General features: G+C 41.1%; 1 protein-coding gene across 1 annotated transcript in view; it reads left to right on the forward strand.

Annotated features, from left to right (window-relative positions):
* Window positions 1–935: 935 nt before the first annotated feature.
* LOC142370210 (uncharacterized) overlaps window positions 936–14,859 on the forward strand; it is a 78,232-nt gene continuing 64,308 nt past the window's right edge. The window contains exons 1-10 of the mRNA XM_075452689.1: window positions 936–1,025; window positions 3,415–3,551; window positions 3,842–3,961; window positions 7,388–7,507; window positions 9,081–9,200; window positions 9,491–9,610; window positions 10,583–10,702; window positions 10,993–11,112; window positions 11,800–12,461; window positions 12,741–14,526. Of these exons, the coding sequence (XP_075308804.1) occupies window positions 3,469–3,551; window positions 3,842–3,961; window positions 7,388–7,507; window positions 9,081–9,200; window positions 9,491–9,610; window positions 10,583–10,702; window positions 10,993–11,112; window positions 11,800–12,461; window positions 12,741–14,526 (3,251 nt within the window). The 5' untranslated portion in view covers window positions 936–1,025; window positions 3,415–3,468. The remainder of the gene's footprint in view (window positions 1,026–3,414; window positions 3,552–3,841; window positions 3,962–7,387; window positions 7,508–9,080; window positions 9,201–9,490; window positions 9,611–10,582; window positions 10,703–10,992; window positions 11,113–11,799; window positions 12,462–12,740; window positions 14,527–14,859) is intronic.

Here is a 14,859-nt window from a genome sequence, read left to right on the forward strand (position 1 = left end):
CACCCCGCTCCTCTGTAGTTGGTGATGTCGTGTATTCCCTGCCATACCTCCCGTATATTGTTGCTGGACACTGGGACTCTATCTGCATCCAATAAGATCAAGGAAGTATCTTTCAAAATTAAACACAAAATATATCCATAAAAAATTGTTTTATTTTTAGGTAAATTTCATATCCACAAAAAGGAAATGGACTGACAGAAAACCCAATTTTACACTTTTTTTAAAGAACTATATCAATACAGCACCGACATCACTGGTGTAGAAATTCCCAAGACTGTAAAAACTTATTGAATTAATATGTTTTTCTTTACAGCGATGCAATTTTTATACATGATGCTTCTATACTCTTTGTACATTTATACTTTTATATTTTTTTCTTCCCCCGGCTAAAAAAGAGAAAGTTTGTGCTCTTCCTGTCGATGCAAATAAATAATCAGTTAATGCGGAGAATGTGAAATATATATAGGCCTATATATATATTATGCTTTAATTTGAAAGTGCATTCATTTAATTGTTCATTTAATTGAGATTTAAATTTTATTTGTTATTTCAATTGGAATGTATTGAATTTATTTCTGTGTTGATTTGTTTTTTCCTGTATTTATTTCTGCACAATGTTCCCTTTTATTATCCTGATCTATTTATAATGGGCTGTTATTGGGACAATAACTACGGGGAGAAATGGGAAATAACTGAAGTAAATACATCTATGAATGAAATCTGTTTGAAAAATGAATAAAAATAATGCATGACGAGGTCAAAATAAGATAAACAAATAAATAATTATAAAGGAATAAGGATCAATATGATGTAAAGGAGAAGCAAACTGAAAACTGAGGGACTTTAACACACTTAAATGAATGCAGTCAGATAAATCCCAGCGCGCTCACACACCCACGCACACATGCACGTACACGCGGCCCACTTGACTTCCTGTAAATGCTCGGCAGGGGAAATGAAACTAAAGTGTTCAGGCTCCATTTTGAGTTAACAGCAGCAGGGTGAAGCCTGAAGTCAGCAGCAGGGTGAGTGAACAACATTCTTCTTCTATTCCTCCAGAGTCTGAGTGCGTTTACAGGCTGAACTCGGTTCGCTTCATCTTCCACACAAACTGCTTTTATTGAACTGTGGAGCCTCTGTGAGGCGTTACTTCCGTCTCGGTGAGACTTTGAACAGAGGACATGTCCGTTCAGATAACTGAACATTTATCTCCATACAAACACTTTTTATTTGTAATGGCAGGCTGAAATCTCCTCATCTCTCGTGTTTCCTCCCACACAGATAAACACGTGGTATTCAACACTTTAAACATTATGAGTTTGAGTTGAAACTGCGCGCACCCCGCTGGAGCGCGCGCGCTGCGCTGTGACCAGAACACGCGCTGCTTGTCTTATTTAGATCTTATTTTCCTCCATGTTTGGGAAATGTAAAGTTCATCCCAAGTTCCAAAAACTGCTTTCAGGGCAGTGGCGTGCGCGCATAGACATCAGGTGGTGCTGAAGCACCGCTACCTCTGCCCTTTAGCAACCAAAGTTTTGTAACTTCGTTGCTTTTTTAATTATTATTATTATTAACATTTTACTGAGGCCGGTTTTGAAATGATCTTTTGAAAACCTGAGCGATTAAAAACGACTGAAAACAATGCCCCGAAATGAGCCACCTCCTCGCGCACACCCGACCTCTCTTCCTCTGTCACGTGAACACGCGCGGTCGCGCGCAGGCAGTGTTGGGAACGTTACTTTAAAAAAGTAATTAGTTATAGTTTCTCACTACTTGTTCCAAAAAGTAACTGAGTTAGTTACTGAATTACTCTATAATAAAAGTAACTCGTTACCAGGGAAAGTAACTATTTTCGTTACTGTTAAAAAAAAGTTGCAATATGTCATAGAATTTAGATTTTTTTTTAGCAGTTTTCAGTCATTCAGTTGAAATGAGTAGAACAGACAGGTGTTTGTGCATAACCTTTTAGATTTATTTTCGACAGACAGCCAGATGTTTATCCTGCACTTCTATCTATCTTATCTTCGTAAGAAAAGTAAAAAGTTACACCATATAAAGTGCATTTAACTCTAGCAAATTAAATCAAACTCTCAATCTGAGACAACTGGTCAAGTAAACAATCCGTACTTCCAAGTGTTTTTTTCACAACAAAAGTAAACTTTTAAACAACAAAAAAGTGTGTTTAGCTCTGTAGTCTTATTCTTAATTAAATAATGAAATCTTAATTAAATAAACAAACTCCCAATCTCAGACAACTGGTCTGGTAGACATTCTGTACTTCAAGTATTTTCTTCAAAAGTAAACAGTTAAATAATATAAAGTGTGTTCGCAATAACTGTAGCAAATTAAATAAATCAAACTCTGTATCGGTGTTTTTGGCCACTAGTTTTGTCGACGCGTGAGTCGTTGTGAGATGCTTCATCAAATTTGAATTGCTCACAACGGATGTCGACAAAGACTTGGCTCCTGCACATAATGTACATATAACATGTACGTTCTTGCCTTTAACTCCAACGAAGTTAAAGTAGTGCTTATATTGCCACCTGGTAAACGCTAACTTCTCATCAGATTGTTCCGCCATCTCTGCTGCTTCTTCGACTCTCTGTTCAGCGGTTGTGTGCATGTCTGTTTGTGTGTGTGTGGCGCGTGTGCTGGCATGTGTGTCTAACACTGGCTCCGATTGGCTACCATGAAACATTACTCTGCCTCAGCCAATCGCATACCTCGTTATTAACCCACCTCCTCTCACTAGCTGTGAGCCAGGGGTGCGTTCGGATCTCACAGTTTATTCAATCAATGTATAGTAACGCACCGCATTTAACGTCCAGTAACGTTAACGGCGTTATAACGACGGGAAAAGTAATTAATTAGATTACCCCGTTACTGAAAAAATAACGACGTTACCTAACGCCGTTACTTTAAACGGCGTTATTCCAAACACTGCGCGCAGGGCGCACCAGATGCGCTGCACCAGCACAGCAGCTCAGCAAGGCAATTTTATTTATAGAGCACAATTCATACACAAGGCAATAAAATCATTAAAAAGAAATAAAAAATAATAATAAAAATAAAAAATAATAATAAAAATAAAAATAATAAAATCATTAAAAAGAAATAAAAAATAATAATAAAAATAAAAAATAATAATAAAAATAAAAATAATAAAATCATTAAAAAGAAATAAAAAATAAAAAATAATAATAATAAAAAACCCATTAAAAATAATCATTAATTAATTAATTAAAAAGTGAAGAGTGCAGATAAAACACTTTCAGGTGTCATATGCACAGCTAAATAGAACTGTTTTCAGCCTGGATTTAAACATTGTCAGAGTTGAGGCCTGTCTCACATCTTCTGGAAGGCTGTTCCAGATGTTAGGAGCATAAAACTGAAACGCAGCCTCACCTTGTTTAGTCCTGACTCTGGACCCCAGCAGGAGTTCCTCTCAGACTGACTGAAGTCCAGAAGATGGACAGAGCAGAGTCTGCAGCATCCAGCGGTCGCTCTGCCAACAGGAACCCACCCAGACCTCCAGAACCACCAGACACAAAGTAAGAGACCTGAAACACAGATTTCAGGATCTTTCATGATGTCTTTATTCCAAAAAAGAAGAAAAAAATTAATAAATTAAGCGATAAATGGATAAAGATCCATTTAATTCAGTGATTTCAGAATAAATATATGAATGAAGGATTAAATGATTAAAACGAATCAAAAATGAAATGTCAGAGTAAATAAACAGGGGTCTTAACACAAAGTTAAATGAATACAGTTGAAAAGAAAGCAGAAATATCAATATATGAATGAATGCATATGAATAACAGCATGTTTGTGTTTGCAGAGGTCAGCACCTCAGACGGAGAGCAGAGTCTGCAGGATCTGACTGTCTGTCTATGAAGAGTGACCGGTCCAAAGATCAACCTCCAGACCTCAGTGATGGACCTGGACCCTCAGACACAAAGTAAGAGACCTGAAACACAGATTTCAGGATCTTTCATGATGTCTTTATTCCAAAAAATAAGAAAAAAATTAATAAATTAAGCGATAAATGGATAAAGATCCATTTAATTCAGTGATTTCAGAATAATTATATGAATGAAGGATTAAATGATTAAAACGAATCAAAAATGAAATGTCAGAGTAAATAAACAGGGGTCTTAACACAAAGTTAAATGAATACAGTTGGAAAGAAAGCAGAAATATCAATATATGAATGAATGCATATTTGATTTATTTATTTAAACTCGAAAAATCATTGAGGGCCTGACCCTCATTTACAATGATGTCGAGTAAAAAAACAAACATATAAAATATAACAATATAAAAATATAAAATAAACATATATAAGACATATATAAAGCAACATATACACAACATATATCATGTAAAAAGTATTAAATAAACAAACTATGAATTAAAACAAGTACATGAATGTGATAAAAAACCTCTGAGCATTTCTTTAAAATGGTCTTGAGACATAAAAGTATCAAGACCCACCCTTTGTTGCATAGTGTTCCATGCTGAAGGTCCACAGATACTAAAAGCAGTTTTGCCCAGCTCAGTGCGGGCATACGGTACCTCCAGCAAATTGCTGTTACGGGTTTGGTATGGATTTGCATACCTAACTAAAAGAGAGGATATATAGAGTGGAAGCTTGTGAGTAAGGGCCTTATAAATAAACATAAATAAATGCATGTCCCTTCTTTGAGAAAGTGGAGCCCACCCAACTTTGTCATACAACAAACAATGATGAGTAATGTAGGGATCTCCAGTAATGAACCGAAGAGCTGAATGATAAACAGTATCGAGTGCCTTAAGATTAGAGAGTGGTGCATGCCTATAGATCACATCCCCATAATCAATGCAAGACAAAATTGTAGCTTCGATTATCTTTTTTCTACAGAAAACTGGAAAGCAAGATTTGTTTCTGTGTAGATAACATAGCTTTTGTCTAAGCTTAGTCACAAGACAGTCAATGTGCTTCTTAAATGCGAATTTGTCATCCAGCCAGATCCCTAGGTACTTATAATGTGAAACTCTTTCAATAACAGACCCATGTAGAGTGGAGATATTCAGATCATTTCTGTTACAATCCTTAGATCGAGTAAAAACCATGCACTTAGTCTTACTTGCATTGAGCAGAAGCTTAAGACCAATTAAGGCATTTTGCAGGATATTAAAAGACTGCTGTAATTGTTCCAGGGCCAGGTGAACAGAATCTGCAACACAATACAGAATTGTATCATCTGCATAAAGATGCACAGAGCATTTGGAGAGAAGAGGGACTATGCTATTTATGTAGATGGTGAAGAGTACCGGGCCTAAAACTGAGCCTTGCGGGACCCCCTTAGTTATTAAAAGGGGGTCAGATTGTGTATTACTCAATTTCACAGTATGATGTCTGTGGGATAGGTAGCTCTGAAACCATCTACAAGCACTTGCACTAAAACCAATACCAGGCAAAATTTGCAGGAGCAGAGAATGGTCCACGGTGTCAAATGCTTTTGACAAGTCTACGAACATGGCAGCACAATGTTTTTTCTTGTCAAGAGAAGTGACAATATCATCCATTACTTTAGTAACAGCAGAGACTGTACTATGCTTAGGCCTAAAGCCTGATTGGAGAGGGCTTAGGATATTAAAAGCATTTAAAAATTCTTTTAGCTGATCATTCACCAGCTTCTCTAATATTTTTGAGAGACATGATAGCTTAGAAATTGGTCGATAGTTATCAGGGTCAGTCTTATCACCCCCTTTGTGCAGAGGGGTGATGTGAGCAAATTTCCATAGTGAAGGGACAACCCCAGTGGACATGGAAAAGTTAAAAATGTGCAATAATGGCTCTGCTATTATGTGTGCCGCAGTGCGCAGAAAAAAAGGATCTAGGTGGTCTTCTCCAGTTGCTTTGCGACTATCAATTGCTAGTAAAGCAGATAGCACTGTATATTTTGAAACAGGCTGAATCTTGAATTCCTGATCATTGTCTCTGGTGATATGTACATCATTTGCAGAGACATTTCCAGCCTGAGATGTACAGGAATGACTATTGCTATTATCGAAAATTTGACTGGCTAAAGAGAAGTGTTTATTTAGAGCACAGCAAATGTCAGATTTGTCCTGTAATAGGCAATTATCAAATTTAATGGAAGAAGGCATGGGCGTAACAGATTTACTGTTTTTATAATTAACAGCCTTCCAGAATTTTGCTGGATTAGAATAAGAGCTAGAGACAAGATTAAAATAATAGTCAGATTTAGCTTTTCTCACAGATAAAGTGCATCTGTTCCTGATTTTTCTGAAACATGCCCAGTCAGAGGCATCTTTGGTCCTCCTAGCTAATGACCAAGCTTTATTTCTTGACTGGAAGAGAGAGGAGAGTTCAGTGGTAAACCATGGATTTGTTCTATATTTTACTCTGATCTTTTTAAAGGGTGCATGCTTATCTACAATGTAAGAAAATGAGTTTGAGAAAAACTGCAGAGCTAAGTCAACATCAGGAACTTCAGCTGTAAGATGAATGTCACTTTCATAGAGATCATTTAAAAAAGCTTGTTCATTAAAATGTTTCATGTTTTTTTTAACCACAATGCGAGGCGGTGCTTTTTTTAGGTTGGTATGCCTAATGCAGGCAATAGGACAGTGGTCACTGATCCCTAAATCAAAAACACCACTTGCACTAATTTTGTTAATCTTATTAGTAAAAAGTAGATCAATAAGAGATGATTTACAAGGGTTTTTTGAGTTTGGCCTTGTAGGTTCATCAATAAGTTGATCCAGAAATAGGCCAGAGAAAACTTCTCTAAGATGGTTGGAGGCATTCGTTTGCCAGTCAATATTAAAATCTCCTAACACAAGAACTTCTGAGTTAGTGAATCTAGATATCAATTCTGCCAGTTGATCTATGGATTTAGAATCAGCTGACGGAGGTCTATAGACCCCTATTACTACAAAGAAGTTGTTGTTGGAGCCATAATATACCTTGAGTGCAATCAATTCAAAAGACTTAGGTTCACTCAAGGAATAAAGAACTGTGACAGAAAAATGTGACTTCACATAAATAGCCACCCCCCCGCCCCTCCCAGCTCTATCGATTCTAAATAAATTATAGTCTAAAAGATTGACTTCAGAGTCATCAACTTCACTCTTCAACCATGTTTCTGATAATACCAGGATATCAGTGTTTGTTTGGTCGATTAAAATATTTAGGTGATCCATTTTATCTCTTTGCAATATACTTCTGATATTGAGGTGGATTAACCCAATTCCTTTTCTATCCTTAAAAACACATGGATTGCCCAGGCGAGCCACAGCAGAGGCAGAATCCATTGGAACTGTATTTATGACAGGACTGGGGCCAATATGAATAACAGCATGTTTGTGTTTGCAGAGGTCAGCACCTCAGACGGAGAGCAGAGTCTCCAGGATCTGACTGTCTGTCTATGAAGAGTGACCGGTCCAAATATCATCCTCCAGACCTCAGTGATGGACCTGGACCCTCAGGCACAAAGTAAGAGAACTGCTCATGGGGGGGGGGGCAGCTTCTTATCTGGGACATCACCATGGCAACGTATACTGGCAACCCAAACAGGGTGTGAAGCAGGTTGGAAATATTCAGGGTGACTTTAAGCTTATTTTTAGGTGGTCTGGCTTAACTCGCCCTAACAGCGGAGATGTTGTTGAGCTGTAGTAGGATGCTGGTTATCAGCCCAGGTTTTCTGACTCTGAATATGAGCGTGTTCATGTTCATGAGCAGGTGGCATCAGCTGACCAATCAGAACCTCTAATTCTGTCAGAGTGAAAAGCAGCAGCTGCTGCAGTGAAAGCTGGAAGGAAAGAAGACAAAAAGGAAAAAGAATGTGATCTGTGTGTGATGGTGTGTTTTATTAAAGCACGTGAGGAGGTTTCACACTTATTCTGTCAGACTGAATTCTGCCTGTTTTAAATGAACCAAGTAAAGAACAAACAGAAAACAGATTGAAACAGTCAGAGGGCTTCCTGGAAATGTCCGAGTTCATTCTCTGTCTTCCAGCCTCTAAAATGCTTTTGAGTGGTTAAATGACTGCAGTTAGTTTTAAAACCCTTTCTAAGATGTATGTGGATGTGAACATACAGACATCAGCTGATTTAGCTTCAGGAATTTGATACCCTGCACACTCGTTTAACGTACAGGTGTAGGAAAAGGCAGGGAAATGTGTTATATTTCAGAGATGATTCTGATTAAACGTTGGTTTTTAATCTTTAAAGCTGCAGTCTGCAGGATTTGTTGTTGTCATACGTAAAGTCCTACTTTTTGGCATTTTAAGAGTTTACATGATCTATCAGAACGCTTGAAGTTGGAAACGGTGACCTCCGTAATCGCAAAATGCAAGAAATGCTTATTTTTTAACTGAAAAATAAAAAGTTATTCAACTTCCTGTCCCGCCCCATCAAAACACATGAGAACTCGTGCACGTCTACGTGCACGCCAAATGCGCCTACACGACTCCTCATTCATCACCTCACCTGTCATTTGCGATCATGGAAGACACAGTAAGTAGACTAGCCCGTAATGAAGTTAAATAGTCCAGATAAATAAGCGTGGGGGCGAGCCTACCTTGTATCGCGCGTGCACAATCGGTGATTGACAGGCAGCAGAGCCCAGCTCGTAACCTGATTGGTTACCTTTTACCGGTCCGGTCTGCAATTTTGTAAACAAACCTGCTGGCTTTGGAGGGACCTAGCGGGACATATAGGGGACCTAGAGAACTCATTTTTTTTTTGTATTGGGGTATTTAATGTACTACTTTCAGAATCCCCGGACAGTTCCAGGCATTATGCTTGAAAAAGAGTTGCAGACTGCAGCTTTAACAGTAAACAGGAACACGCTTTAGAGGAATCGATCCCTGTTTTAGGCTCAGAAACATTCACTGTGGCTGACACGGCTCTGATAAAGATGCTTCTGAGTCTCTCTTTGACTCCAGTCAGCTGGACAGAGACTCACCGTTAACGCACCGGCGGCCATTTTATTGCATCATTCTGTAAGTGAAGTGAATATTTTTCTGTGTATGTGCATATGAATATCACCATGTTTGTGTTTGCAGAGGTCAGCACCACAGACGGAGAGCAGAGTCTGCAGGATCCGACTGTCTGTCTATGAAGAGTGACTGGTCCATACGAAAACCTCCAGACCTCAGTGATGAAGCTGGACCATCAGACACAAAGTAAGAGACCTGAAACACAGATTTCAGGATCTTTCATGATGTCTTTATTCCAAAAAATAAGAAAAAAATTAATAAATTAAGCGATAAATGGATAAAGATCCATTTAATTCAGTGATTTCAGAATAAATATATGAATGAAGGATTAAATGGTTAAAACGAATCAAAAATGAAATGTCAGAGTAAATAAACAGGGGTCTTAACACAAAGTTAAATGAATACAGTTGGAAAGAAAGCAGAAATATCAATATATGAATGAATGCATATGAATAACAGCATGTTTGTGTTTGCAGAGGTCAGCACCTCAGACGGAGAGCAGAGTCTGCAGGATCTGACTGTCTGTCTATGAAGAGTGACCGGTCCAAAGATCAACCTCCAGACCTCAGTGATGGACCTGGACCCTCAGACACAAAGTAAGAGAACTGCTCATGGGGGGGGGGGGCAGCTTCTTATCTGGGACATCACCATGGCAACGTATACTGGCAACCCAAACAGGGTGTGAAGCAGGTTAGAAATATTCAGGGTGACTTTAAGCTTATTTTTAGGTGGTCTGGCTTAACTCGCCCTAACAGCGGAGATGTTGTTGAGCTGTAGTAGGATGCTGGTTATCAGCCCAGGTTTTCTGACTCTGAATATGAGCGTGTTCATGTTCATGAGCAGGTGGCATCAGCTGACCAACCAGAACCTCTAATTCTGTCAGAGTGAAAAGCAGCAGCTGCTGCAGTGAAAGCTGGAAGGAAAGAAGACAAAAAGGAAAAAGAATGTGATCTGTGTGTGATGTATTTTATTAAAGCACGTGAGGAGGTTTCACACTTATTCTGTCAGACTGAATTCTGCCTGTTTTAAATGAACCAAGTAAAGAACAAACAGAAAACAGATTGAAACAGTCAGAGGGCTTCCTGGAAATGTCCGAGTTCATTCTCTGTCATCCAGCCTCTAAAATGCTTTTGAGTGGTTAAATGACTGCAGTTAGTTTTAAAACCCTTTCTAAGATGTATGTGGATGTGAATATGAACACACAGACATCAGCTGATTTAGCTTCAGGAATTTGATACCCTGCACACTCGTATAATGTACAGGTGTAGGAAAAGGCAGGGAAATGTGTTATATTTCAGAGATGATTCTGATTAAACGTTGGTTTTTAATCTTTAACAGTAAACAGGAACACGCTTTAGAGGAATCGATCCCTGTTTTAGGCTCAGAAACATTCACTGTGGCTGACACGGCTCTGATAAAGATGCTTCTGAGTCTCTCTTTGACTCCAGTCAGCTGGACAGAGACTCACCGTTAACGCACCGGCGGCCATTTTATTGCATCATTCTGTAAGTGAAGTGAATATTTTTCTGTGTATGTGCATATGAATATCACCATGTTTGTGTTTGCAGAGGTCAGCACCACAGACGGAGAGCAGAGTCTCCAGGATCCGACTGTCTGTCTATGAAGAGTGACTGGTCCATACGAAAACCTCCAGACCTCAGTGATGAAGCTGGACCCTCAGACACAAAGTAAGAGACCTGAAACACAGATTTCAGGATCTTTCATGATGTCTTTATTCCAAAAAAGAAGAAAAAAATTAATAAATTAAGCGATAAATGGATAAAGATCCATTTAATTCAGTGATTTCAGAATAAATATATGAATGAAGGATTAAATGATTAAAACGAATCAAAAATGAAATGTCAGAGTAAATAAACAGGGGTCTTAACACAAAGTTAAATGAATACAGTTGGAAAGAAAGCAGAAATATCAATATATGAATGAATGCATATGAATAACAGCATGTTTGTGTTTGCAGAGGTCAGCACCTCAGACGGAGAGCAGAGTCTGCAGGATCTGACTGTCTGTCTATGAAGAGTGACAGGTCCATACGAAAACCTCCAGACCTCAGTGATGGACCTGGACCCTCAGACACAAAGTAAGAGACCTGAAACACAGATTTCAGGATCTTTCATGATATATTTATTTTTGATAAACTCAGCATTTACATCCAAACCAGCTAAATGTCCTGTTAACTAGGTTAGCACAGACACCAACTTGCTTAAACCAAGGAGATGGTGGTGCACAATCTGATGTGGCAAACCCAAAACTCTGGCTACAGAGCTGAGTTTCTGATCATTTTGGTTTGTGTTGGAAATCTAAACTCTGCTTCCAGTTCAGGAGCAACATGGCCTCTGAACAGGAGCACATGTCTGTCAGTGATGGTCTATTTTCTGCCTCTGACAGCTCAGGGGGCCACAGTGGATGGATGTGGAATGAAGTGTGATCATCTCACAGTGTAGCTGCAGCCAGTGTTGTTAGAATCTATTTGATCAGCCCAGGTCTTTATCAATACACTTATTGGTTATCTGTAATTACTAAAGAGTTTTATATTTCTTAGTTCTAAAAGAGCAAAAGTAGAATAGGATTAGGATTGATATGAAATGTTTTCTGTAGAGCAGCAGCAGTGATATTCACACAGTGAAGTCAGCACATAAACTGAGGATTGAACAAAATGTAAAATGCTGCTGCAGGAAGGGTTGAGTTTGTATTCACATAAAAACAGAGTTGATGCCAAACGGAGTTATTTTAAAGTGATTTTAGTGATGAAGACATGTGTTGACAGAAGGAGGAAGAGGAGCGGTGTTTGTGAGGAGGAGCAGCTGTCCTGCTGTGCTCTGTGTCAGGACGTCCTGAAGGATCCGGTCTCTGCCAGCTGTGGACACTGGTTCTGCAGACAGTGCATCACCTCATACTGGGACCAGTCTGTTCCCTCAGGAGGCTCATACTGGGACCAGTCTGCTCCCTCAGGAGGCTCATACTGGGACCAGTCTGCTCCCTCAGGAGGCTCATACTGGGACCAGTCTGCTGCCTCAGGAGGCTCATACTGGGACCAGTCTGCTGCCTCAGGAGGCTCATACTGGGACCAGTCTGCTCCCTCAGGAGGCTCATACTGGGACCGGTCTGCTCCCTCAGGAGGCTCATACTGGGACCAGTCTGCTCCCTCAGGAGGCTCATACTGGGACCAGTCTGCTGCCTCAGGAGGCTCATACTGGGACCGGTCTGCTGCCTCAGGAGGCTCATACTGGGACCGGTCTGCTCCCTCAGGAGGCTCATACTGGGACCAGTCTGCTCCCTCAGGAGGCTCATACTGGGACCAGTCTGCTCCCTCAGGAGGCTCATACTGGGACCGGTCTGCTCCCTCAGGAGGCTCAGGCTGGGACCAGTCTGCTCCCTCAGGAGGCTTCTCCTGTCCCCGGTGTGGAGAAAGATCCAGAGCTGCACCAGGTCAGATATTTCTGTTAACCCGTTTAGACGCACACACACATCAACATGTTCAAGATGCACAAACAATAATATTTTACCAAAAATATGAATCGCCATGACGACAACGTCAGTGGTTTAAAAAGAGGAGGTTTAGCTGCTGAAATGTGTCTGTTTTTATTTCAGTTCATGTTTTAGTTTCTTCAGACGCTGAGAATTAAAGTGTTTGTGGGCAGTTGTTAGTTTTCAGCCCCCTCAGGTTTCAGAAGGACTTTAAACAAAACTCATTTGTTCTTTGGTCAGCAGATGCTGGTCTGCAGGAGGTTTTAGATGAACATAAGAAGAGTCTGAGGAGGAGATGTGAACATGTGACTGAAGGAACTGACGGAGCAGGAGGTGGAGCCCTCCTCAGCAGGATCTACACTGAGCTCTACATCACAGAGGGGCAGAGTGAAGAGGTTAATACCCAGCATGAGGTGAGGCAGCTGGAGACGGCCTCCAGGAGCCTCCAGGACTCTCCCATCAGGTGCCAGGACATCTTTAAAGCCTTAGCTGGGCAGCAGGGGGCCATCAGAGTGGTTCTGACCAACGGCGTCGCTGGTGTTGGAAAAACCTTCTCAGTGCTGAAGTTCACTCTGGACTGGGCCGAGGGCCTGGAGAACCAGGATGTCAGTGTGGTGGTTCTGCTTTCCTTCAGGGAGCTGAACCTGATCAGAGAGGAGCAGCACAGTCTTCTCACGCTGCTCCATGTTTTCCATCCAACATTACAGCAGCTCCCAGCAGAGCAGCTGGCCGGCTGCACACTTCTGTTCATCCTGGACGGCCTGGATGAAAGCAGACTGTCTCTGGAGTTCAGCTGTCAGGTTGTGTCTGAGCTCACCCAGAAGTCATCAGTCAGCGTGCTGCTGACAAACCTCATCAGGGGGAACCTGCTTCCCTCGGCTCGCCTCTGGATAACCACACGGCCCGCAGCGGCCAATCAGATCCCTCCTGCGTGTGTCGCCAGGGTAACAGAAGTACGAGGCTTCAGCGATGCCCAGAAGGAGGAGTACTTCAGGAGGAGGTTCAGAGATGAGGAGCAGGCCAGCAGGATCAGCTCCCACATCCAGGCATCCAGGAGCCTCCACATCATGTGTGGAATCCCAGTCTTCTGCTGGATCACTGCTACAGTTCTGGAGCACATGTTGACCCCCGAGCAGAGAGCAGAGCTGCCCAAGACCACCACCGACATGTACTCCCACTTCCTGCTGGTTCAGACACAGAGGAAGAAGAACAAGTACCACCAGGGACCTGAGGCGGGTCCACAGGGGCTGACGGAGGCTGACGGGGACGTTCTTCTGAAGCTGGGGAGGCTGGCGTTTGAACATCTGGAGAAAGGAAACATCATGTTCTACCAGGAGGACCTGGAGCAGTGTGGCCTGGATGTCCCAGAGGCATCGCTGTATTCAGGAGTTTGTACAGAGATCTTCAAAAGAGAGTGTGGGATCTTCCAGAAACCAGTTTACTGCTTTGTTCATCTGAGTGTTCAGGAGTTTCTGGCTGCAGTCTACATGATGCACTGCTACACCAACAGGAAGGAGGAGGTGCTGAAGAGCTTCCTGGGAAAAAACTACAGTTACTCATCTCTGGATGACTTCCTGAAGAGAGTCATGAAGAAATCCCTGAACAGTAAAAATGGCCACCTGGACCTGTTTGTCCGCTTCCTTCATGGCCTCTCTGTGGAGTCCAACCAGAGACTCTTAGCAGGCCTGCTGGGTCAGACACAGAACAGTCCAGAAACCATCCAGAGAGTCATCAGCAACCTGAAGAAGATGACCACGTCTAACATTTCTCCTGACAGAAGCATCAACATCTTCCACTGTCTGATGGAGATGAACCACCTCTCAGTTCATCAGGACATCCAAAAGTTCCTGAAGTCAGAGAAGAGATCAAAGAAGAAACTCTCTCAGATCCAGTGCTCAGCTCTGGCCTACATGCTGCAGATGTCAGAGGAGGTTCTGGAGGAGTTGGACCTGAAGGAGTACAACACAACAACAGATGAGGGACGAAGGAGGCTGATTCCAGCTGTGAGGAACTGCAGAAAGGCTCGGTGAGTTGATGTGTTCTTTGACTTCATGAGTCAGTGTAGATTAGTAGTTTAGTTCCCTAAAAGCCGTTTCTGCACAGGAACAGCAGAGATGTTCTGGAGAATCTGCAGACAGGTTCATCAGAATCAGAATCAGAATCAGAATCGCCTTTATTGTCATTATAATTTGCATTACAATGAAATTTGGTTGCAACTCCAAAGGTGCTTATAAGACATCAGAAATTAAAACAAGACTATGTTTAAAGTAAATTTAAATATATTTAAATAAAATGAAGGCACAGTAATAAAATATAAAATATTGCACATTTTTCCGGAATTGCATGGTATGAAATTGCA

Source organism: Odontesthes bonariensis, chromosome 20 (genome assembly GCF_027942865.1).
Source record: "Odontesthes bonariensis isolate fOdoBon6 chromosome 20, fOdoBon6.hap1, whole genome shotgun sequence".
In the NCBI taxonomy this organism is placed as follows: Eukaryota; Metazoa; Chordata; class Actinopteri; order Atheriniformes; family Atherinopsidae; genus Odontesthes; species Odontesthes bonariensis.